Source organism: Cydia strobilella, chromosome Z (genome assembly GCF_947568885.1).
Source record: "Cydia strobilella chromosome Z, ilCydStro3.1, whole genome shotgun sequence".
In the NCBI taxonomy this organism is placed as follows: Eukaryota; Metazoa; Arthropoda; class Insecta; order Lepidoptera; family Tortricidae; genus Cydia; species Cydia strobilella.
The window spans coordinates 6,702,059-6,727,334 of record NC_086068.1 but is presented as its reverse complement, the minus strand read 5'-3'; the positions used below and the strand labels follow the sequence as shown (position 1 = coordinate 6,727,334).

Sequence of the window (25,276 nt, the reverse complement as noted above, 5' to 3'; positions counted from 1 at the left end):
ACTTGCCCAGATGGGCTCTGCTCTAGATCTGGAATGACATCCGCTGTGTTGTGCCCTACCACACAAAGCGAATAAACCTTGAGCAACAAATATCTAAAAGTCAAATCGTTCACACTGCGTATGCGTATATATAGGTAGGCGTCATAGGTGTCATATTATTGGCAAGTCTATACGCTATGTATAGGTAATTTAATTGTCATGACTAGTCATGAATGTACCGTGGCCGATAGAAAGTGTCACACGTCAATGGAATTGGAGGGAAAGTAAATGTACAGACATGTATTTGCACTTTTCTGAGGCACTCATTGTATATCGGCACATAATAGAGGAGGTACTAAATACAAAAGGTCCACTGTCAACTAACGTGATTGTAGAGTACTGATGTGCCGTCGGAAGCTTTACAAAATTGCGAAGTTTCCAAATGGTAAAAATTCGGAAACTTCTCATGTTTTGGAATAGGAATCGTAATTTTACATTTCCAAAATGAAAGTTTCTTTCGTTTCCTGTGAAATTTTCTAGTAATTTTTAGAACCTTTTCCGTATATGTATTGTAATTTTTTTACGTTATTGCAATGGATTTAAATGAAGAAATGTATAATTATGAACTAGACTGTACAACTTTTATTTCCTCTAAGGATTAAATACAAATAATGTAGAAAATCGTAATCACAAACGGCCAATATGTCGGGTCACATACAACCTTACGAGTACGTAATCCTCCAAGGAGTTGACCTGAAACTGCCACCGTAATGAATATAAAAGTGGTAGCCTAGGGTGCAATATAGCAAATAGCAATATAGGGTGGGTCGGGAAAATATATATGTCCTGCAAGATATACGACACCACACGGCGAGATCTTAAATATTTGATAATGTGACACGTAAACGAATGAAAATGAGAGTGGAGGACCATTTTATTTCATGTCATTTTTAGTTTAAGGGGCTACCCGAGGTTTTCATCGATTTTTGACAAGTTTTGAATCGTATCTCTTACTTTTGCACTACAGATAGAACTATAAGACAAACGGCTATCGGTTCTTCAATCTTTTCTCCTTTTGTCTACCGGATTTTGAAAGAAATGAATACTTATTTTTTAATGATTTTTTAAACATTGTCTATAAAAATACTTTTTTCGTATCTCGATTGCTGTGAAAGATCTTACGTATACGAAATCTGCATATTTGGGTTCGTCTTTGATAAAAACTGGTCTAGGGTTTTAATTTTAAACTAATTAACACCAAAATTATGGCCAACAAACCAGTTTTTGGCCTAAAATTGTTCATCTTTGATGCCAAATATCTCGAAGACAATTAACTTTGAAGTAAATGTGGGATACTATATTGCTTAAAGCTGTTGCTGTTAATATGATAAGCTACAAAAAAACATTAGAAAACTAAGGGATTCAGATCCAAGGTCATTGGGGCATAGGATCCCATTAATAAAGTAAAGGAACTTATTAATATGAATTTTAAAGAATTGCATTACAAAAAATTTATTATATTTCGGTATTGATGACATGATTGATATGCTACTTATATTCTGTGCAATCAGCTGTTTTTTTTTCTGCATTAAATTTTGCTATACTATTGTCATTGATCCAGGAATACGCGAAATTGCACGAGCGCTACACCGAGCTGTTCAAGACGCATATGGACTACATGGAGCGGACCAAGTTGCTGCTGAGCACCGCCAGCGACCGCAGCGAGGTCCGCGGCCGGCTCGGCCTCAACCCCGTCGGCAGGTCCAGTGGTGAGACCTGTGCCTTCCCTTATACTCCTTATCCATACTAATATTATAAATGCGAAAGTCTGTCTGTCTGTCTGTCTGTCTGTGTATTACCTCTTCAAGCTTAAACCGCTAAACCGATTTAGTTGAAATTTAGTGTACAGATAGTTTGAGTCCCGGGGAAGGACATAGGATACATTTTATCCCAGAAGTCACCCCTCAAGGGGGTGAAAAGGGGGGTGGAAATTTGTATGGGGAATCAATAACCGCTCAACCGATTTCGATGAAACTTGGTATGGGGATGGTTTGAGCTGTGGGAAATGATATGAAATAACTTTTATCCCCGAAATCATCCCTTAAGGGTGTAAAAAATGGGGTGGAAATGTATAGTGTGGACCAATTTGGGGGTGAAAAAAGGATGGATTAAAAAGCAGATTTGTTTAAGAATTAAGATACCCAAATTACTAATTCCACGCAGACGAAGTCGCGGGCTAAAGCTAGTAGGATTATAAGGGGATCCCTTTGTTTGACATAATTATTAAAACATTTGAACAAGTTTTGAGAACAAATCAAATTATTTTATTAAATATTTTGATTTGTGTTTTTTAAGTAGTCACACTACTATATATAAATTAAAAACTGTAAAGGAGGTGGAGGGCTTCGTCACTTTTTCTTTAATATATGACATCTATTACAGTTTATAATTATTAAAAGTCATAATGTAATGATTGTCATATTATCATTAGTCATAATTCTGAAACCGTTACTTTTCAGGATTTTCCACAGTTTATCCTATAGATAGGTTAGGTTAGGTTATGTTTGTTTTATGGCAATACTGAAAAGTTACGCGTTTCTGAGAAAAACCAAATTATGACTAACGAAAATGTGGACATAAAATACATTATGACTTAAAACTATATGGCAAACAATAGAGACCCGATTATAAGCTATCTAGAGGATTGAGCTCTAAGATACCACTGACAACACAGCGCGATGTAAGCTACTGGTATTTATCGAAAGACATCCTCCGAAGTTGAGCACATCGCTTGATGGATATCTATAATTGTACCCTATCTATGTTAATGTGCGATTTTTTTTACGGCGAGTATTTCTAACCAATAAAACAAGTCTCAACTTAATTTCTTCTCCTTTAAATCAAGACTCAAAGCGTACCTAATGGACCAACAAAGTTTTGCTGCCTGAAGCTAAATATTAAAAAAATCCGGATCCCGTTATCGTCATTATTACCTATTCTGTTCTGTTCTTTAGTTATTCACAAGTTAAGTTATGTATATTTGTATATATATATATATATATATATATATATAAATTCGATGTATATATTTATGTTAGTAGTACTCTATGTTATTATATCACGTCGTCCACAACGTGTCCCGTCCCGAACTATGCTGTCCCGCACACTCCGCTGGCTCCACAGAAAACCAGCGCCGTTGACCACGCTAGTCGTGCCAGCTGCATTGCTGAGTGGAGACCATTTCAGCTTCACATCTCTATTTCTACTGTTTCGTTTATCTTTGTCTTGTATTTGCTATATATGTGTTGTATTGATGTGTTGTCTGAATAAATGATTTCTATTCTATTCTATTCTATTCTATTTAGAATAAAAAATGACTTCTATTTATGTATTGAACCGTAACGTAATTCGTGTATCGAATTGGTGACAGTTTGCCGAATATTTTCTTCCAGGTCCCATATCGTTCGGTTTCGCATCGCTAGAAGGCTCCGTGCACATAGTGGAACAAACCGAGAGCATCCCGGGCAGTCCCGTCAGCCTTTCGTCGTCGCCGCCATCGCCGACCATCGGCTCCGAGCTGGCCGCCGTGCGGACCGTGGAGAGGGCCCATCAGACCGACCCCGTCACGCAACAGAGCCAGGTACACAGTACACACCCCGGCAGCCTGTCACCACCGTCGGCGCCAGTTCCGAGTTGGCAGCCGCGGACCGTGCAGAGGGCCTACCAGACTGACCCCGTCACTAAATTCATTCACAATCTGTCTATACAAGTTTGCAGCTCTCTTTATACACCTCCTAAACCTAACCGTCACTTTCGAGCGAGCCAATATAAAAATTGCCTTAAAACATGAAGTATATGAAGTTTTCGATTGACAGCATACGCCAAAGCCGTTATAAAATTTCGTGGCGCTCTGGGCACGACTACTCATGACAACTTTAGGCGTTGTCGGCGTCCAAATGGTTAAATTGTGAATTTTCAAAGTATTGGTATTTAACACGATGGCTGCCTATCATACTTCAGCTAAAGTGTTGCTCCCACGCCCCATACAAATTTAGTGATCCCACTGGTGATGCTCACAGCATCGGACTATTACTGAGGTTAATAAAGAGGTAATGAGCTTTTGATCCCACCGCTGATGCTCATGACCACACAGAGAAGATTACGTGAACCCACTGGTGATGCTCATGGCCACACAGAGAAGATTACGTGAACCCACTGTTGATGTTCATGGCCACACAGAGAAGATCACGTGAACCCACTGGTCATCCAGTGGTGATGCTCATGGCCACACAGAGAAGATTACGTGAACCCACTGGTGATGCTCATGACCACACAGAGAAGATTACGTGAACCCACTGGTGATGCTCATGGCCACACAGAGAAGATCACGTGAACCCACTGGTCATCCACTGGTGATGCTCATGGCCACACAGAAGATTACGTGAACCCACTGGTGATGTTCATGGCCACACAGAGAAGATTACGTGAACCCACTGGTGATGCTCATGGCCACACAGAGAAGATTACGTGAGCACCGATAATGCTCATGGCCAACGTGTTAATACACAATCACGACCTCAATTTATCCTACAAGGAGAAAAAGTTAAGATACTTATTTTATTTCCTATTGGTAAAGCAGAATACTTCACTGGTCTTGTGAATATCAATGAATGAGTACCTCATGTAAAATATTAACCGGAAAAAGTGTAGCACACACTGTGACATCATCATCTCAAAGCTCGAACTCCAACTCGACTAGAATTGCGTTAAAAACGAAGAAAAAACCGCAAATAAAAACACTATACTTTATTATTAAATCTTCATAATTAAACACCACACTAAAACTAAATGTGCGAGAACTGAAAGGACAGTCCATATGTCACAATAAAGTCCTCGGCTTGCATTGCACCCGTCTTCCTCGCATTCACACACCTCCGAGTAATATATATTTGTGTGCTTCATAGACACCTCACAGCCTAACGGCTTCACGTATTTATACGCACACTCGCGCAAGATCACCACATCTTGGTCGGATTGGAAGAAATGAGCCTGGTTTATCACTCGACACACTCCACCAGTATTGCACTGTTTCAAATATCTCTCGTCTAGATTCTGAGGAAAACAGTCTTTGTCAGTATACGATGAGCACTGGTAGCATTTCAAACCGAACACGTGTTTACACATAATTACTAGTAGCATTATTATTGTGCATTTAGCTTGGCATCGCATTTTATCGCGAGTTTTATTGACATGTTTGAATGACACATTGTGACATATTCGATTTTGAAAGTTCGATTTTACATGCCAGTGCCAATTTGATGTGGCTGCTTGAAGGTTAAGAAAATTTTATTTACTAATTGTAAGAGAACTGATATATGGGAAACATCGCAACCTAATTATTTATGATAAACTTTTACACAACTAAAATATAAAAATATGTGAACCCCTCTATGGAATGAATATTATCTAGTACATACATACATACATATAATCACGCCTATTTCCCGGAGGGGTAGGCAGAGACCACGGATTTCCACTTGCTACGATCCTGACATACCTCTTTCGCTTCCTTCACTTTCATAACATTCCTCATACACGCTCGCCGGTTTAGGGTGCTCTTGACCTGGCCTTTCTTCAGGATTTATTATCTAGTAAGTATATGATTTTTCGTATCAGTAACGGATTTACTGTTTTATTTAAAATGATAAGGGTACAAGAAATTATTATACCTGCAATATTTTAGATCGTCCTATTAAAGTACATCGATCGTTGTTGCAAAGTAACTTTATAGATCAAATTGGTAGCATTCATTCTACCAGCATTCACATTGCATTTACTACATACTTGTGTAACTTATACATTACAAAAAAATGAACAGTAAGTTTAATTGCCTATAAACTAATTATTTATATTCTTAACAGGCGACGTCACCAGTTGCTCCGAACCAGTCGTCCGTCAGCAAATCGCAGACCAAGAGCGAGAAGCGAAGCGGCAACACGCTGTACCAAGAGCTGTCCTTCCACGACACGGACGCTAGCATCGCCGAGGGTGACGACGGTGCCGACATAACGGGTAACATAATTGTCTAGTCCTTCACTTTTCTGTGACGTTCCGTCAGCAAATCGCAAACCAAGAGCGAGAAGCGAAGCGGCAACACGCTGTACCAAGAGCTGTCCTTCCACGACACGGACGCGAGCATCGCCGAGGGCGACGACGGTGCCGACATAACGGGTAACATAATTGTCTAGTCCTTCACTTTGGCTGTGATGTTCCGTCAGCAAATCGCAGACCAAGAGCGAGAAGCGAAGCGGCAACACGCTGTACCAAGAGCTGTCCTTCCACGACACGGACGCGAGCATCGCCGAGGGCGACGACGGTGCCGACATAACGGGTAACATAATTGTCTAGTCCTTCACTTTGGCTGTGATGTTCCGTCAGCAAATCGCAGACCAAGAGCGAGAAGCGAAGCGGCAACACGCTGTACCAAGAGCTGTCCTTCCACCACACGGACGCGAGCATCGCCGAGGGCGACAACGGTGATGCCATAACGGGTAACATACTGTCTAGTCCTTCACTTTGGCTTTAACTTCCTCAAGCGTCCGTCAGCAAATCGCAGCCCGCGAACCGTTCGCATGAAACACTGTCTATGTAACTAAATCTTAGAAGGTTATTGTTATATTTTTCCCCACGACAAGCCATGCATCTTATTTGGACATTAAAGTTCAATAGTGGCGACCAATAGACTGAGAAACACCTTGACGGCTACCAAGAAATTCAGCACTATACTGTATGATACTTTTTAGTTTACTATGATAAAAGTTCAATACGACAATTATTTTAATATTTTATTAATGTTCTTTTTTTGTCTTCAAACAGGAAGCTGGGTGCACCCTGGCGAATATGCCTCCTCCGGTAAGTTAATCCCAATATTATAATTTATAATGCATTGTACTACTGTACATTATATAATTTAAGTTGATATTGTTGATAACTCTTCGTCACTTTAACTTGGTTACACAACATGTTGCAACAAAAAAAAAATCTGTGTATTCTCGTTTATCATGTTTTACCGATTCGAGCATGTATCTACTAACAGCAACACCTTAACTGACCTTTCTTGTTGAACTTAGTCTTTTTAAGAAGATTAGCGAATTTTAAAATCGGAATTTCTTTATCCGCCTCTCTGTACCTCGAATATGTAAGAGCGATAAAGAGGCAGATAAAGAAATTCCTTTTTTTGCCGTAGGGCCTCAGTTAACAGTCTAAATAAAACATAAATTATTACATTAGTTAATTCGTCTTAAGTCTTTATCCTTGCCTGAATATTCCTATTCATCAAAGATAGATATAACTCCGTAATAGATGGATACAGTCTAAGGAAAAAACGTGCCTCGAAAATCACGAAAATATGATTCTCGATCAGATGGCGCCACTAGTTTTGGCCTACTCTCGTATAGGCGTTGACGGTGTCGTTTGTTATTTATAATTTTAACGCATATCAGTGAAAGAATATAGGTCAAAATCATATAACAATAATTAATGCAAATAATAAAATCATTTATCCATATTTAAATACATTTAAACGTATTTTTATAAATCTTCATTTTTATTTTTCAAGTATGTCGATAGATGGCAATGAATTTACAGTGGTTACAAAATTTACTATGACAGTACCGCTCTATCTTATTATATCTTCTTTGCTATTCATATTCCAATGGACCACTCCAAGATTTTTTCTGCAGTCGCCACCAAATATGGAAGTGCTTTTCAAACGCTTAAGCCAGTTTGTTTTCAAAGCGTCCAAGTATAACAAAACATTGATTACACTAAAAAACATAACGATTTTTATGCTTTTTGTAGTGGCGATTGTATTTAAAGTAGTAAAACATACATTACCGGCGAAAAATATATCACCTTCAGGTTTTTACGGCAAGCCTTAAGGCCGTTCCATCGGTTTGCCGCTGTCTTTGTCACATTTCGCAAGAAAGAACATATACGCGCCAAGTGTCAATTTTGATCGAATTTTGTCGGTTTTTATTTATTTTAAAAACGTTACCTTACAATATCGAAATTCTAAAGCTATGAAATTACTATTTATGTTAAGATTGTTTTTTCTTCTTTTTTTGTTTATAGTATCACATAATAAATAACCGAGTAAAGTAGGATTAAAAGTCCGAGTTAGAGGTGACTTTGGGAATTAATTGTATCGAGCGAAGTGTCACAATACGTGTATCGGAAGCTATGTTGTTAAAGATAATATAGTCAAGAACTACATATATTTTTTCCACGTCTAGGAATATCAACGCCTCTTAGAAAAACATGATCATGTAAGGAGATTTTCGCCTTCTGGCTCAGGGAACCGCCTTAATTCCGTAGTCAACTAGGAACCCAAAAAAGGTTTGCCGTAAAAGCCTGAAGGTGATTTATTTTTGTCCGTACTTCTAATACAAAAAATTCAAATTGTAAATATGATAAAATAACATATTAATTTATTGTATGTCCTGTTATTACTATTAATTTGCGATGCCGTACCGCCTGCAGTGCTACTAATCCGTGTACATTTATTTCATGATCTAACAAACCGTGGCCATGCAGTTAACGACAACTACTTCGGTAAGTAACCTTTTCTTAACTCGTACATTTACACACAGCCGCAAAAGTGCATACCCACTCTAATAAGTGACGAAGTACACGATATAATTTTAGCACAACACGTGATGACGATTCTTTAAGATTTCGTTTTGTGTCTATTTGTATGTCTTGTTTACGTCATAATTTCATAAAATTTTACATTTATGGTTGTCACTGCAAAGACTGTGCAGAGTTAGCTTGATCCCAATCTACCACTTTTTTCATATTGTTGACAGTAAAAGAATTGAATTTTTCGATATGCTGTTTAGTTGTTTTGACTAATCTAACTAAAACACCTATTTAGATTTTGTTAAACTGTTAATTAATTGTATGGATGTTGTAAAGCATGCTTGATAAAATGTTTATTCCACAGGAATGGGCAAAGAAGTGGAAAACCTAATCTTGGAGAATAATGAATTGCTCGCTACAAAGTAAGTCATTTCAGTTCAGTAGAACACGATTTTTACTAGCTTTATGAATTTCGTTTATTGAAATGTGTTGTGTACAGTCGCCATCAGATATATTGGAGCGGCCAAGGTGCTCAAAAATATCTTAACAAGCACTCTAACGCCTTGGCAATAGAGGCGTGCTCAGATATTTGTGAGCTCCTTGGCCGCTCCGATATATCTGATGGTGACTGTACAAGCAGAATTATAGCGCATATTTTTCTTATTAATCCTTAAGCGTCCTCGGCAAGCTCGGTTCTCCATACAAACGTAGTTCCGCTCTCATTTTAAAACGACTAGCTATATTGCTATGAAACTTGGTACTTACTATAGGATAAGGTTTATCTATGTCTGTAAGTTATGTAGCTTCAGATACCATAGTTAAAAAAATACAGCGAATTTAAGTTTTTCATACAAAACTTGTTTTTGCTCTATTTTGTTTGTTTTATAAACTGGAGCTATATAAACTAATTTCAGACCTAGATATACCTCATGTCATTATATGTGCAAAGTTTCATTACAATCCAACACGTAGTTTTAAAATGAGAGCGGAACTACGTTTGTATGAAAAGGTGCAATTCGGCCAAGCTTGCCGGGGACTTAATAATATATTATTGATAATCCTGACACAAAATTCGTCATCTATACGCGTATTTGACATTTAACTTCTCAAAGCCCACTATAGACACACACATGAAAGGTTAATGTGGAGGAGGGTGGCTTAACGGTCGCCGGATCTGTTACGTTACTAACTTTTGTATTATTTGAACTCAGGAATGCGTTGAACGTAGTAAAGGACGATCTCATAGTGAAAGTGGACGAGCTGACCGGCGAACAGGAGATCCTTAGGGAGGAAGTTTCGAACCTCAGCGCGGCGAGAGAGAAGCTCAGGGAGAGAGTCACCCAGCTGGAGGAGGAGCTGAGACATTTGAAGGTAAATTAGAATACGGGAAGTTGAAGCGAGTTACTTACTAAAGGCACAGTCTATAAAACAATAAAGTTATTCGACGAAGCCAGGGCAATCAGGCGGGGTGCGAGGGATGGGTTGCGCGTACCCGAACTGCATAAATCGCCATTGTTAGTAGCTCGGTACACATCAAAGGCGTCGGTCCACTGTATAGTTTTTACATTGTGCTAAATGTGTTACACCTATAAAAGCCAAAAAGTTAACGGGAAGCCTTCATAAATGGCGCCTGTCAATGTTTACAGTACCTATTTTATTTATATCCGGGCACTTGTAACGTGAGCATTTTTTTTTAATTTTATATCACAGAACATGCTCAGTCATTATAATGTTTCCCGTGAACCATTTTTGGGGATACTTTTGGTACGTTTACGTATTAGATATATTATGATTGAAGTAGACAATTATTATTGGCACTAAAATTTACTGCTGCCTTGGAGCCCTACTAATCCTATTTTGTATTTAAGAGGTGCAAGTGCCTTAGTCTCTAAATTTCAACTAACACAAAATTTTCGTCAGCTATAGACTAATTTTCGAAACTAATTCTTGACTAACTTACCCTATGATATGTATAGGCTCCAGGCCAATAGCCTACCGCCTACCATCGTATGTAGTATGTATAGTATAGCATACTAAAGTATGCGTATACATATCAGAAACGTCGTGTTCGTGGGTTCAGTACGAATGTTATAGGTCGTTCAATTGTCACCAGGAGACGGTCAGCAACAGCGCGGGCGGCGAAAATGAGGACGAAGCCGACGTGCCCATGTCGCAGCGGAGGCGGTTCACGCGCGTCGAGATGGCCAGGGTGCTTATGGAGAGGAACCAGTACAAGGTATGATACAAGACGGTCAGCTACAGCGCGGGCGAACAGGACAGGCTGTGTCACCAAAGTTGCTGACGTCTCGGCGCAAAGGAGACAAAGAAAGTTTGTTTTCTTAGCCTGCCCCGGTTGTTGTTTATTTGTTTGAGTTAAATCTTATAACTTAAATATGAACCACTTCCTGGTATCAGATTCAGCTAAACTTTGGAGTACTTCCTCAAAAGGGTATTTGACTACCAGTCAAATCAGTTTCTTTTTCGAACTGTCAAAACGATTTTGCTACTATGGAATTTATATGAAAGACTAGCATGTGACGTCACAATCAAATTACCTACTCTTTATAGTTTTATACGGGCCTTAAAATAGAAATTGTGTCTAAAAATAATTGCTGTCTAAGTTTCTCTATTAATCTTCTGGTGCTTTATTTCATGCATGGTGTAAAATAATTTATTTTAAATACAGTCAAATACCCCATTCCGATGACAATGCAATAATATGGTAGCATGGAACTCACCTGATGATGAAGTCGGAAGTAAGAAAACGGAACTCCTCGATGGAAAAACACAAACCCATCGAGTTTACGAGTAGGTTCATGAGAAAGGTCTCGAGAGGTAATTGATAGACATGCAAATGAAAATAAGTACAGTAAGCAATAAAAGAGTGACAGTAACTTGTTAAACTTTAGGTAAATGTTACAGAAGATTTCCTTATAACCAGCCCCGTTTTGCATACAAAGTCCTGCACGTTTGGACCCGGGTATGTCCTTAAACTACGCCCAAAAGAGATGTATGGGCACTGTGAATGCCATCTCGCTTTGTGTGGTAGGGCACAGCAGATGTCATTCCAGATCTAGAGCAGAGCGCGACTGGGGAAGTACCTCCTTACAGGAAACCGCAGCCAAATAACACTAGACCCTACTCATAGTGTTGTTCCTGCCGGTGAGTAAGGTTGCCAGAGCTCAACGAGGGTGCGGAGTGTTAGGGTCGGCAACGCGCATGTAACTCCTCCGGAGTTGCAGGCGTACATAGGCTACGGAGACTGCTTAACATCAGGCGGGCTGTATGCTTGTTTGCTACCGACGTAGTATAAACGTTTCTGCGACTCTAAACAAATGTTCTTGTTTGTTTGTTCAGGCTTGCAAAGGCCCGAAAGTCACTTGGGATCTTAGGCCTAAAATTGTATAACTTGTTAACTTGCTACCTGAGGAAATAAAATTAGCTAAAATGGATAAAAAGTTTGACCGAAGTCTTAAAATACGAATTTGTTGAAACGTGTACTAACCCTAAGTAATTTATCTATTGATTAATATGTATAAACAAATTTATACCTTATAAATTAATATGATGACTTGTTAAGCCATATGCGACCCTATTATCTACTGTTTACGAACTTGTTTTGCTTAAAATATGTTTTTATTTAATAATAATAAGTTTAAGTGACATAAATACTTACTCTAGAAATGTTGTACCTACTATGTACCTACCTATTTACTGACCTGTAAAACATTAACTTTTATCAATAAATGTCTTGTATCTTCCCAGGAACGTTTCATGGAGCTGCAGGACGCTGTCCGCTGGACGGAGATGGTGCGCGCGAGCCGCGTGGACTCCACCATGGACAAGAAGAACAAGCAGAGCATATGGAAGTTTTTTAGTAACCTGTTTAGGTAAGGCCGTATGTATACTATGCTGCGCTCACTCACTGCTCGTACAGGAAGCTCTACATTTACTTACTACCATACGTCGCACTACGGCGGACATCTCACTTCGTAAGGTTCACAAATCAATATTTCGAGTTGTCAGAATAAAGTATTTGGTACATAGTATTTATAATGTGCAAATCCAAATACCTTAGCAACTAAGGCTGTACGTTAGTTAGGTACCTATTATAGTTTCTAACCCTTCAATTTTAAATAAAATAAGACTGAATAATATGAACGACAGTCATAATGACGCATGTCAGCTATTTATTTGTTTTTTAGATGGCCTTATATGGCCATTATATGGCCATTTAAATGGGCTTATCAGTTGTCACTTCAAAGAGTATTACACGTTAAAGATTGATACATGATAACAGATAACTATGTTACAAATACTAAGTACATGTACTCGATGTTTTTTTTTGTAAACCTTACCAAATGATTTGCCCGCAAAATGCCCGCTGTAGTGCGATATATGCTTACTACTATTTGTCGTTATGTCTTGGAGGATATGACCAAATGGAGACGCCTTGTCTGTAATTTTCTGTACAAAACAGTCTGCCGATTTATGCGAGGGAGGGGATACTTCAAATGTATACGTAACGTAAAAATAGCCATGTCAGATAAACGTCAGTCCATACAATGTGTATGACCATCGGTCATATAGTTTCGACAGAGGGGAACGCCTGTTAATGGCTACTCCGTTTGGTTATATCCTCCAAGCTTTATGTCGTCGAAATTTAATAAAAATTAGTGGTTAGCTTTTTCCTCTAGTATGTGACTATGTGTCTAATTTATAGTCTGGAAAGTACTTAATATAAATATAATTTAGTTGCCTACTATAACGCCGGCTGAATCTATTTTTTATCCTCGATGCAAAAAGAAGGGGCTTACCATATGTTTCTATGTGTCTGTCTAGATGCTTTTTGGCCATGATTGGTTTTTACGTATCGGGCTATTTGTTTAATTTATAACTTAAAGTTATTCAAAAATATTTATCTTTCAAAACAATCCCATTCATTATATTAACTCGGGCAAAATTTTAAGTGCCTTTCAGCACCAATCTTGTTGCAAAAGCGAATTTCATTATTGATTGTTATGTGTTAAGTGGAAAATTGATTATTTCTACAGTTTTAATTCGAAATGTCATTTCTTTAGTTGACCGGCTACGCGAGTTTATGTTGCATTGCTATTTTTTAAAGTAGGTATATTGTAAGTTTATTTACATCCGGTTTTATTGTTTACTAGCGACCCGCCCCGGCTTCGCACGGGTGCAATGCTGATGTATAGGGTCTTTGACTACTAGTCAAATCAGTTTCTTTTTTCAAACTGTCAAAACGATTTTGCTACTATGGAATTTATATGAAACACTAGCATGTGACGTCACAATCAAATTACCTACTCTTTATAGTTTTATACGGGTTTTAAAATAGTAATTTTGTACAAAACTAACTGCTGTCTACGTTACTCCATTAATCTTCTGGTGCTTTATTTCATGCGTGTTGAAAAATAATTTATTTTAAATACAGTCAAATACCCTATTATACATATAAACCTTCCTCTTGAATCACTTTCTATTTAAAAAAAAAACCGCTTGCTTTAAATATTATTTGATGACCGAATTTCATGCATAATGCGAATTACCTATAACATTATTTTTAAACTTTTGCATTGGCATTGCATGTTTGGACAAAATAGATACAGTTTCTAGATTTCCGTAATTAAATTGGCTCTTTGCCTTAAGATAACTCAAAGTTCCATCGCGTACGTCTATATGCGTGTCATTTTACTGGAAAGCTATATCTATAAGAATTATATGAAAGCTGAATTGAGTATTACATGTTTAATTAACTATGCGAGGCCCGTAATAATAGCTGTTTATAATAAAATCACTGCATGGCGATTGTTTAGTTGCTATATTTCCTTTATCTTTATCCTATAATCCTTTGTAAAGTAAACTCAAAATATTCTTTATTCAAATAGGCCTAGCAACAAGCACTTTTAAATTGTCAGTTTTAAATATTACCTTAATCTAAATATCAGAACAATTTATTGATGCAGTTATTATTATTCTTAAAAACATTGAATTATTATAGATATATTAACATTGGCGTTTTATGATGACAGATTACTAGGTTATTACATATAGTTTGCGGATGCGAGATTGTTGATGTTTTATAATCATTAGAACTAGTTCGAAGTAATAGTGTACTCGTAAACTGTGATGTTTTATTTTTGTTACGTATTATTTTTTGTATTAAACCAATAAACGAAATAAATATCATATACAAAGAAAAAAAAATACCAAGGCCTCCAGTGCCCGGGGCTGGAATCGAACCAGCGTCGTCCGTCCCTTGAAGCGTCACTTTTGTATATGATATTTATTTCGTTCATAGTTTAAATAGTAGTGTGACTACTAGCAAAAAAAAAAAAAAATTTAATAAGAAAGTAATTTAATTTGTTCTTAGTGCATTAAACCTGTTGCATTTAGTAGTTATGTGAGTGGGCTGTTACCTTCTATAACCTCATTGAAACATTGCCCTTCCAACCCTATCCTGTGTATGAGAGCGGACATACTTGACTGCCCGTATGAGACACTGCTGCGAAATGCATGTTTACAGTCTTGTAAATATGTATAGAATAGTTAATTAGGTTTAGGTTTCATTAGGAACGTAAGTCTACTAATAAATCTGTATGAGTACATAGGTACTCGAAATAAATATTTTTCATTTCATTTCATTGACGTAACCGTTTCGTTTCGGTTGTAGCGGGACGGAGCGGCCGGCGCGGCCTCTATCCACGCCGCACCTCCGCGCGGTTGCCGCGCCGCAGTCCGGCATGCGACACTCTCGTACCCAGGCCGACTTCCTTGAGACGCAGCTCACCGACCACCATCACCGGCGGCATGAGCGCAGCGAGCAGTTCCGCCAGGTGTGTGCCTTACCCCATAGACATATTATCAAAGAGGATATAATAAGATAGAGCGGTACTGTCATAGTAAATTTTGTAACCGCTGTAAATTCACTGCCATCTATCGACATACTTTAAAACTAAAAATGAAGATTTATAAAAATACGTTAAAATGTATTTAAATATGGATAAATAATTTTTTTATTTACATTAATTATTTTTATATGATTTTGACCCATGTTCTTTCACTGATATGCGTTAAAATTAGAAATAATAAACGAAACCGTCAACGCCCTCTATACGAGAGTAGGCCAAGACTAGTGGCGCCCTCTGATCGAGAATCAAATTTTCGTGATTTTCGAGGCACGTTTTTTCCTTAGACTGTGTCCATCTATTACGGAGTTATATCTATCTTTGATAGTATACAGGATGATCAATCCAAATAGTGACATCTGTTGTTAGGAACCATGGCTTCGATTTTAGATTTAATAATAATGGCATTCAGTTTTTTTTTCAGGCAATCAGATTGTTTCTGTTGCCGCTATAACAACAAATACTAAAAATTAAATTTGTACGGAACACTCGGTGGGCGATTCCGACTTGCACTTGTCCGGTTTTTTTCAGTATCATGCTAATATCAGCTAGAGTTATTGTCCGAGACCTTGCAAAAACATCTTCGACAACATTTTTATACCTAATACCAATCTTTATACCTTTCCAAAGAGATCGGTCGCTATACATTTATTTATGTTTTCTCTCAGGTGCGAGCCCACGTGCGAAAAGAGGACGGCCGCACGCAGGCGTACGGCTGGAGCCTTCCAGGCAAGACGGGTCAGGGCCAGAAGGGGCCGAGTCCATGCGCGTCTCTCTCCTCTGGTGGAGTTCCAGTGCCCGTTCCGGTGTTCTGCAGGTAATAGGGTATTTGACTACTAGTCAAATCAGTTTGTTTTTTCGAATTGTCAAAACGATTTTGCTACTATAGAATGTGGTTGGCTGGTCAAAATAATTAGCAGATGGCGCCAGCATGGCTTGCCCTGTCAATCCCTAGAATTGTGTCAAATTTTAGTTTTTTTAATGTCCAGCCCTGTAAGCCAAATCTCATAGAAAAAGGGGCAAGCTATGATGGCGCCATCTTTGCAAACCTTTGACAGTTGCCAACCCTATTTATATGAAACGCTAACAAGTCACGTCACAATGAAATTACCTACTCTTTATAGTTTTATACGGGGTTTAAAATATAAATTGTGTTTAAAAATAACTGCTGACCACTATACGTTTCTCTATTAATGTTCTGGTGCTTTATTTCATGCATGGTGTAAAATATTTTATTTAAGGCCGTTCCATTAGTTTGCCGCTGTCACTGTCACATTTCGCAAAAAAGCACGGGAAAGATCATACGCGCCAAGTATCAATTTTGATCGAATTTTGTCGATTTTTATTTATTTTAAAAACGTTACCTTACAATATCGAAATTATGAAATTTCTATTTAAGTTAAGATTGTTTTTTCTCCTCTTTTGTTTATAGTGTCACATAATAAATAACCGAGTAAAGTAGGATTAAAAGTCCGAGTTAGAGGTTACTTTGGGAATTAATTGTATCAAGCGAAGTGTCATAATTCGTGTATCGGAAGCTATGTTGTTAAAGATAATATAGTCAAGAACTACATATATTTTTTCCACGTCTACGAACTACGAATATCAACGCCTCTTAGAAAAACATGATCATATAAGAAGTTTTTTCACCTTCGGGCTCAGGGAACCGCCTTAAATACATTCAAATACCCTATTATGTAAATTAGTGAGAATGATCCTTGAGGCAAGATCTCCATCATATATAATGCTTGCAGTGCCGTTCTCACCCAAAAGTTTGAGTCTTCAGATGACACGTTACATTCATCTGGAAATAGTGTTTCCGTAATATTACGACTACTCACTATCATACGCAGTGTGTAAAATATAGTTGGTCAAGCCAAATTGTCAGTAAATAAGAACAAAAAAAAATTATACTCACCCTTTTTTCTTGGGCGCTAGTACTATACTCTGTATCTTTAGGTATTTAAATAAAAATAACAAAATCTACCCTCAAATGCCTCCTTAAGCCAGTTGAGGGTAGTTAAAAACATTACATGATCAAATAATGTAGATTAAATTCAGGTCGTTCAGTGATAGATCGGAGTGGTTTTGTATTTGGTTGGTAACCAATAAATGTTATAACTACCCGAAGATGTACAAATTGTTTGTTTACTTGCATTTAAAGCCTGACCAGTAATATATGATGTCAAGAGGGCGCTGTTGTTGTGCATGTATAGGGTGACAGTTCAGTATAGTATGAAAAAATAAGTTCCAGTGAAATTCCGCAACATTGCGCTTGATCATATATTCCTGGTCAGGCTTTAAATACTTAAAGATACAGAGTATAGTGTAAGACAAAGATAGTATGATTCTCTCTGTTTGAAATGAGACAGTCCTTTGACAAACTATATCCATTTGTTGACAGACCGATAGCGGAAAGCGAGCCTCGTATGACGCTACTATGCGCTGCGGGAGTGAACCTCAGCGGCGGGCGTACTCCAGACGGTGGCTGCATGGTTGGAGAAAGCGTCTTTTACGCGAAAGAGGACGACAAGGACAACACGCTGTGTCTCGGTGAGCTAAAAAACCGGCCAAGTGCGAGTCGGAGTCGCGCACGAAGGGTTCCGTACCATTACGCAAAAAAACCGGCCAAGTGCGAGTCGGATACGCGCACCGAGGGTTCCGTACAAAAAAAATATATTTTTAATATGTGATGTAACTAAAATTCGCAATTTTTCCTTTATCTGTGCTATATAAGACGTTGCTTCGTACCAAATTTCAAGATTCTGAGTTCACGGGAAAGTACCTTGTAGGTTTTGATTCCCTTGCGAGTGTCGAAAATTTGCGGCATAAACGGTTGTATATTTTGATTGCGTTGGCTTAGAACTCTTAGAAGTTTGATTTTTTCACAGCTCCAAGGGACAGTAGACCTGAGTATTTGATATAAGTTCCAGCTTGATACCTCCACGCGTTCCTAAGAAAAAGGGTCTTGACAGACAGACAGACGGACGGACAACAAAGTGATCCTATAAGGGTTCCGTTTTTTCCTTTCGAGGTACGGAACCCTAAACACGGCAAAAAAACACGTTTGTTGTATGGGAGCCACATTTAAATATTTATTTTATTTTGTTTTTAGTATTTGTTGTTATAGCGGCAACAGAAATACTTCATCTGTGAAAATTTCAACTGGTTAGCTATCACGGTTCATGAGGTACAGCCTGGTGAAAGACGGACGGACGGAACTCTATAAACGTAAAATGCTATTTGTATTATAGGAAGCGGCCTTGAACCGCATCGCATTATGAACCGTTTACAAAGCGCAGGTCACCACACATAGATACAATTTTTAGTCGGAGTAACACAGTCACACCATTTTCTACTCTTATGGCCACGCCACACTCCAAATCTTTCATTTTTGTTTTACACGAATACTGATCGTAATTCTGGGCGTAGCTGAAATTAGTGATGAGTTGATCGCGCTCTCATACTACATTTGTACGGGACCGCTTATGTGTTGCTCCAGCTAGTAGTTAGATGGTCTGTAGGGGCCAAGGGCTTGACACTGTTTGATAGAGAAAGATAGTCTTATTGCGATTCCTATAAGAGGAAAGAAAAATAGTACCATGCTGTGCGTGTCCTTATCACCGACCGGGGTGGCATCATAGGTAGAAGGCGATGGCGAAATACCGAAATGTATAAGAGTGAAAGAGAAAAAATCCTATGCTTCCCAAATTTTACATGTATATTCTTTCTCTTACCCCCGGTCGCTCGGTGGCGCATCTATAACTACTACTATGGAACGACGCCATACTTGTGGTTGGAAATGAGAATTTTCTGGTGTTGACAAATAATGTAAAATTTTGAGAGGGATAATTCTAATGTCGAACCGCAAGCATGCTATTGTTCTATTGTGGGACAGCACAATAGCCCCTTGTTTTAGCCCCAAGTGGCAAGGTCGTTGTTTCATAATAACTGTAAAGCCTCGCTTGGATCCATTAGAAACATTTCCTAACTCTTGGTCATTTGATGAACATATTTGTTTACGTTATTAGCCAAGGGCCTGACACTCTTTGATAGAGAAAGATAGTCTTATTGCGATTCCTATAAGAGGAAAGAGAAAATAGTGCCATGCTTTGTCTTTATCACCGACCGGGCATTTTTTTCATGGTCGGGTTATGGCATCATAGCAAGGAGGCGATGGCGAAATACCGAACTTTATAAGAGTGAAAGAGAAAAAGGATTATGCTGCCATACATGAAACTGTCAATACATGAATATGTCTTTCTCTTACCCCTGGTCGCTCGGTTTCATGTATATAACTACTTGTATATAATATGTCTATGTTATTAGCGGAAGAAATGAGCAAAGCGTCGGTGCACTCGCCCGAAGTGGAGCAGATCAACCGGCAGCTGCAGTCGACGCACAGCCTCGAGCACTCTGAGAAGAACCTGTCTTCCTTCGTGTGGATATGCGCCAGCACGCAGAACAAGGGCGTTGTCATGGTCAGTAACCATTTGAACGGTACACGGAAAGAACATGTCTAGTCACTTTTTTCGTAAAATGTAGAGTTCCTAATAAACTATTAGTTATGTCTTTTGCTACCACTGTATAATATATGTAACGCAACTTTTTTTTTAGTTAAAAAGACCTGGTCACGGAATTACCATATATTCTCACATGGTTCCAAACTTTAAAACCGCGATTACTCAAAATGTTACTAAAGTGACTAGACATGTTCTTTCCGTGTACCCTTCATTTAGGGTTTGTTGGATCAACTGGGGTTTCTTCCCAGGTAGCAGAGTAGCCATGGAGACTATATAAAGGAGCCAAATCTCTATGTATGAAAAGTGTCCATCAAAAAACAGTAATTAGGCGGCGCCACCATACACCGAAATACTACCAAAAACAACCTACGTAATTTGGTCGGGTTATTTGTTGATTCATGTTATACTCATGTCCCAGACCCTAACTAGCGCCACCGGAGAGATTAGGAACTATTATTTAAAGCTGAAAGCGGTCACTTTTGCAACAATTCTGCCATAAGAGATTGGCATCCTTTTCTATACCATCCATAACAGTAGCTGTATAGCAGCCGAGTAATGTCTCGGTAACAGCAATACCAGTTACTTGCTGTTACCTGTTACCGAGACATTATTCGGCTGCTATACAGCTACTCTGCTACCTGGGTTGGTAGTCAAAAAATACGGAAATACCAGGATTTTCCAGATTAAGGAAAATAACACGAAAATAATTTTCTTTTTTCGATTTTGCTGTAATGTGTAGGGGCTTTCGACACAGCGTCAATTCTCACATTATTAATGCCCAGTACACATGAGTCGCTTAACTTCAAACTCTGGTAAATCCATCTGTCAGACTATGCGATTTTGGTATTATGAAAAGATAATAGGGTAGATATTTGCCGAGAGGGTCGTATGGATTTACCCGAGTTTGAAGTTAAGCGACGCACATGTTAGGCCAACGGAGGCCAATTTAAGTGACGCTGTTATGTGTTGGAGGCAGGTCGTGATATTACGTCCCTACATTGGCCTGACCCTATATGTCTACTGCGTAATAACAAAATTAGAGATAACATACTCATTGACAAAGTTGATTACCTACTTATTAGAGCTGTGTTGCTCAGATATGTATCTATTACCAATTACGCTATACCCATGTCTTATTCGATATAATGCTCTATTTATTTACAGATTATTGACGCGAACAATCCCGCGGAAGTGCTAGAATCCTTCCCACTAGGAGACAAGCACATACTGTGCGTGGCCTCCGTACCGGGTGCCGTCGCGGACGACTACACCGAGTACGAGGAGCGCATGAGCGAGGGCGAGCAGAAGCGGCATTCGGTAAGACCGTTTGGGACAGTATTCACAGATTGAGCCAATAACCCCGCGGACGTGCTAGAATCCTTCCCACTAGGCTAGAATACTACCACACACTATTTACAGATCATCAAGGCCAACAACCTTGCGGACTAGCGTTCCCGTTATCATTTGGTGACAAGAATACCTACACTTGTGTGACCTCCGTCCACAAATCCTCCTCCTTGCATCGGTTTCCTTATCACTAAGGGTCGTGGTCACTTCTAGGGAGCAGCTTCTCTTGGACAATTGGCCGCCACCTCTTTCTGTGTGTCGCTGAGTGAAGGGCACCGTGGAGCGTTACAACAAGGGCTGAGCGAATTTGGTCTGTCCACCGCATTGGGCTCCGGCGTCTCGGCTTATCGCCTTCGATTTTACCAGTGATTCGCTTTTCCAGGTTATCACTGTCTTTCCTGGCGATGCATTAGTGCGGCGCGCTGTCCAGTGTATGTTCAGGATCCTCCTCCAATACCACATCTCAAGGGCATCAATTCGGTTACGGTCAGCTTTCCTAAGGGTCCATGTCTCTGCGCCATATGTGAAAATGGAGAAAACTAGAGTCCGAACTAAGGTACTCTTGGTTTTGGTACAGATGTTTCTGTCCTTCCATACTTTCTCAAGCTGCACCATGGACCATGGCTACCTTGGCCATTCCGATTCTTCTGCGGATTTCCGTCTCACAGGACCCGTCCACAGATACCCTAAAACGAAATCTTCTTAACACACTGTTAAAGCATATGAAACGGAAACGGACCGTCTGTGTGGTGCGGACTGGTTGTGGGTAGAAATATCACTTTTGTCTCGAGATAAAAAATACAATGAGGTCAGATCTAACTTTACCGGATCCACTTTCTGGTTGTGGGGCTCATTCGCATCTGGGTTTTGACGCGATTATATTTCTAAGGTGAACAATACCACTTTCCATGGCTCTTCGGTCAACATGCTAAGTGCTCAATCGCTAAATATATATTACGAAATTTGTTTTGTCTACATTCTTACTTTCCCTCGATTTTTGCAAGGACGAGAACAGTTGCAGATAGTCGAGTAACGCGTTGCGTATGATCTTTCATTTTCACACATAATCGTTTTGTTGCAGTCCCTATTCTGTGCCGGCAAGAGCGAGTCGCAGGACAGCCAGAGCAACGGGCCGGTCGGTGAGAACGGCGAAAAGGAGGTCGTCGTCGGTGCTACTAGATTGGTAACTAGTTAATCATTTTTTATGTGGAAATGGTTTTAATATTCAAGCTTTATTTTAAAGTGATAGGATTCAATTTGGTGTAACTTCTGACAACCTTATGCCCGTCAAAGGATTATAATACTGTAGGCGTTTTATTAGGTGAATGCTCAACTTCTTGGCTTGGATCGTTTCTCAAGTGTGAATGTGTCACAGGTGCAAGCAACACTTCTAACGCCTCCCACGACGCCCGTCGCCGAACCGGAGCCGGCGCCTTCCGGACCACCCAAGGAATCGGCCGTCAAGAACGTTGAGGAGCCAGATACTGGTGCGCCGGACAGCCCGCCACTCAGCTCAACACCCGTGCACAACGGTAACACACACATCATTATAGCTGATTAAATAACCAGTCGAATAGCCGAAGACGTTCAAATGACGCTCCTAACCCTTCCAACGCGCTGTCTGAACCGAACTGCCTAAAGAGTCCGTCCGGAATGTCGAGGAGCCGAACACCGGTGCGCCGACCGGTTTCATCATTCTAACCTAACTAACACGACGACGAACGACACTCCTAACCTCTGACAACCCTAGCCCGCTAAGCTAGCCCCTAAATAACATTAAAACTAAATGTATAATGTCTATCAACATACCTATACGCTCATCCTAATTCAAGAGGCGTGCGATTTAAGAACGCGGTTTGTAATTTGAACTTGATCTTAACCCTTAAATGCATATTGTTGCCAAATGTATACAAAGCAATGTATAATTAATTATAATACGCTTAATTAATTAATTAATTACATAATTAATTTAATCATGCATTTAAGTGGTTTTAATCTACGCAATATTTTTATTTATAAAAATTACATTCGTTTTAAGATAAAATGTCGGAAAATTTGAAAAAATCCTGAATTTGATGATTTTTAGTATGTGATTTTGGACGTTTTTTTCGGGGTTTGTAATTATTTTATATTTAAAAACTATCACAGGTGTATTACAAATAGTGTACCTTTCTGATGTCATTAAGATTTTTCATATATCTCTCGCTGAAAATTATATATTTACATAAATATGATTTAGCCTGTGCAACTTCTAACACTGATTTTTCAGCGAAAATCGATGTTATATTTTTTTTACAATTTTTCCCATAATCAGCAAACAATTACGTGACACATATATTAATATCGGGCAAAAGGAAAAAATCATGCATTTAAGGGTTAAACTTCTCCCTCGCGCTATGTTGTTCATAATCACGTCTCCAGACCCATAATAAATTAACCAACAGATAAATATTATAGTTGAGTTGGTAGCCCATACATGAAAAGTACCCAATTAAAGTTTGGTATACGAAATCTTAATTCAACCATTACAGTCGACTTGTAGAAAAACTAATTCAATGTTTAAAATCCCTCAGAACACCTAGGCTCCCCCGAGCCGGGCGTAGATGCGTTCGCCCAAGAGCAATCCAACGCGGAGAGCCGCGCGGACGTGCCCGACCGCAAGATGTCCACCGTCATGGCCACGATGTGGCTCGGCACCAAGAGCGGCCACCTGTACGTGCACTCGGCCATGGGCAACTACAGCAAATGCCTCGCCAGGTAACAGTGATTTCCAGATAACAGTGATTTCCTGATAACAGTGATTCTAAGCCCAGGTAACGGTGATTCCCAATCTCAAACCAGTTACCCCAGGCTGCCCATAATTAGGAGTAGACTTGTTCGCACAGGAGTTCAGTTTAGGAGTCGAATTACAAAACTAACTACAACAAATCCAATGAAACGAGATAAAGAATGTGGACAATCTGACCGTCACTGAGTTACATTACGATAGATAGCGTTAATTACAACAACCAAACGATACAAAGAAAACGTCAGTAGCCAATATGTCAACCAATTCATATTTCTATTTGACAGTTAATGTGAGTCACAGAATAAATAATAGTACTACCGTACAGAAAGGAAACTTCCTACAAAACCGAAGTTTCTCAGCGGTTTAGGGTCGAATCATGCAATCCCTTTCTAATATATGGCCCCTTTCGCCTATTTAGGGATGTCAAAACTCACGCCATTATCTTATCTGATTTGTGGTCGTGCACGCAAAGGGACGTCAAGTTGTGCAACCCTAATAATTGCTCGGAGCAATGCTGAGCCGAACGGAGCCGAGTTTGCCCGAAGCGAGGAGATTCGCACCCCTGGTTCAGTGACAATAATTTCATCAAATAAAATAAAACCGTTCAAAAAATGTTATGTCTCGGTATATTATAGCATAGCCTTAAACTAAATACAAACCGATAGACAAATAATTATTCAGTTACTTAAAATACTAGGCAATTATGATGTGTATTTTTGTGTATTGCACTTTAAACTCGCGCTAATCATCATTAATTAATTATCGTCAACTTGGGGACCAGTGATTCAGATGTTGAAACCAAGGAATCTATCTTCGGATCAGTGTGCGGATATTGTTAGTGTTGCGTGTCCTGCCGTGGACAATAAAGATTAAATATTTTGTCTATCCCGAACATTTATATAAACTAATGTCGGGTAGTTTAGTGTTGTTTACCAATATCTCAATTGACATTTCGCTGAGACGTCAGTCTTCCGTGACCACAGCTAGTGCAACCTAACTGAAACGTTGGAAAAAAGGAAAAATAATTAGATTAAATCGCGTAGACCCGTTAATGATATTAATTATATGTTTAT

General features: G+C 39.1%; 1 protein-coding gene and 1 long non-coding RNA gene across 8 annotated transcripts in view; both read left to right on the top strand.

Moving 5' to 3' along the window:
* Positions 1-25,276, top strand: part of LOC134754168 (JNK-interacting protein 3) — a 156,239-nt gene that overhangs the window by 7,438 nt on the left and 123,525 nt on the right. For 4 of the 7 annotated variants that reach the window (XR_010128877.1, XM_063690291.1, XM_063690296.1 and 1 more), the window contains exons 3-19: positions 1,601-1,748; positions 3,432-3,619; positions 5,901-6,051; positions 6,856-6,891; positions 8,575-8,592; positions 8,984-9,041; positions 9,831-9,990; positions 10,733-10,855; positions 12,385-12,509; positions 15,311-15,473; positions 16,214-16,362; positions 17,950-18,098; positions 19,875-20,026; positions 21,233-21,385; positions 22,497-22,598; positions 22,791-22,947; positions 23,989-24,172. Coding sequence is in view for 6 of the 7 variants with exons in the window: in XM_063690291.1 (XP_063546361.1) it covers positions 1,601-1,748; positions 3,432-3,619; positions 5,901-6,051; positions 6,856-6,891; positions 8,575-8,592; positions 8,984-9,041; positions 9,831-9,990; positions 10,733-10,855; positions 12,385-12,509; positions 15,311-15,473; positions 16,214-16,362; positions 17,950-18,098; positions 19,875-20,026; positions 21,233-21,385; positions 22,497-22,598; positions 22,791-22,947; positions 23,989-24,172 (2,216 nt within the window). In the remaining variant the exon portion in view is untranslated. The remainder of the gene's footprint in view (positions 1-1,600; positions 1,749-3,431; positions 3,620-5,900; positions 6,052-6,855; positions 6,892-8,574; positions 8,593-8,983; positions 9,042-9,830; positions 9,991-10,732; positions 10,856-12,384; positions 12,510-15,310; positions 15,474-16,213; positions 16,363-17,949; positions 18,099-19,874; positions 20,027-21,232; positions 21,386-22,496; positions 22,599-22,790; positions 22,948-23,988; positions 24,173-25,276) is intronic. The other 3 variants (XM_063690293.1, XM_063690292.1, XM_063690294.1) reach the window with 3 other exon arrangements.
* Positions 18,275-18,571, top strand: LOC134754527 (uncharacterized). The gene is made up of 2 exons (XR_010128933.1): positions 18,275-18,337; positions 18,437-18,571. It is a non-coding gene; the product is annotated as an uncharacterized LOC134754527 (long non-coding RNA).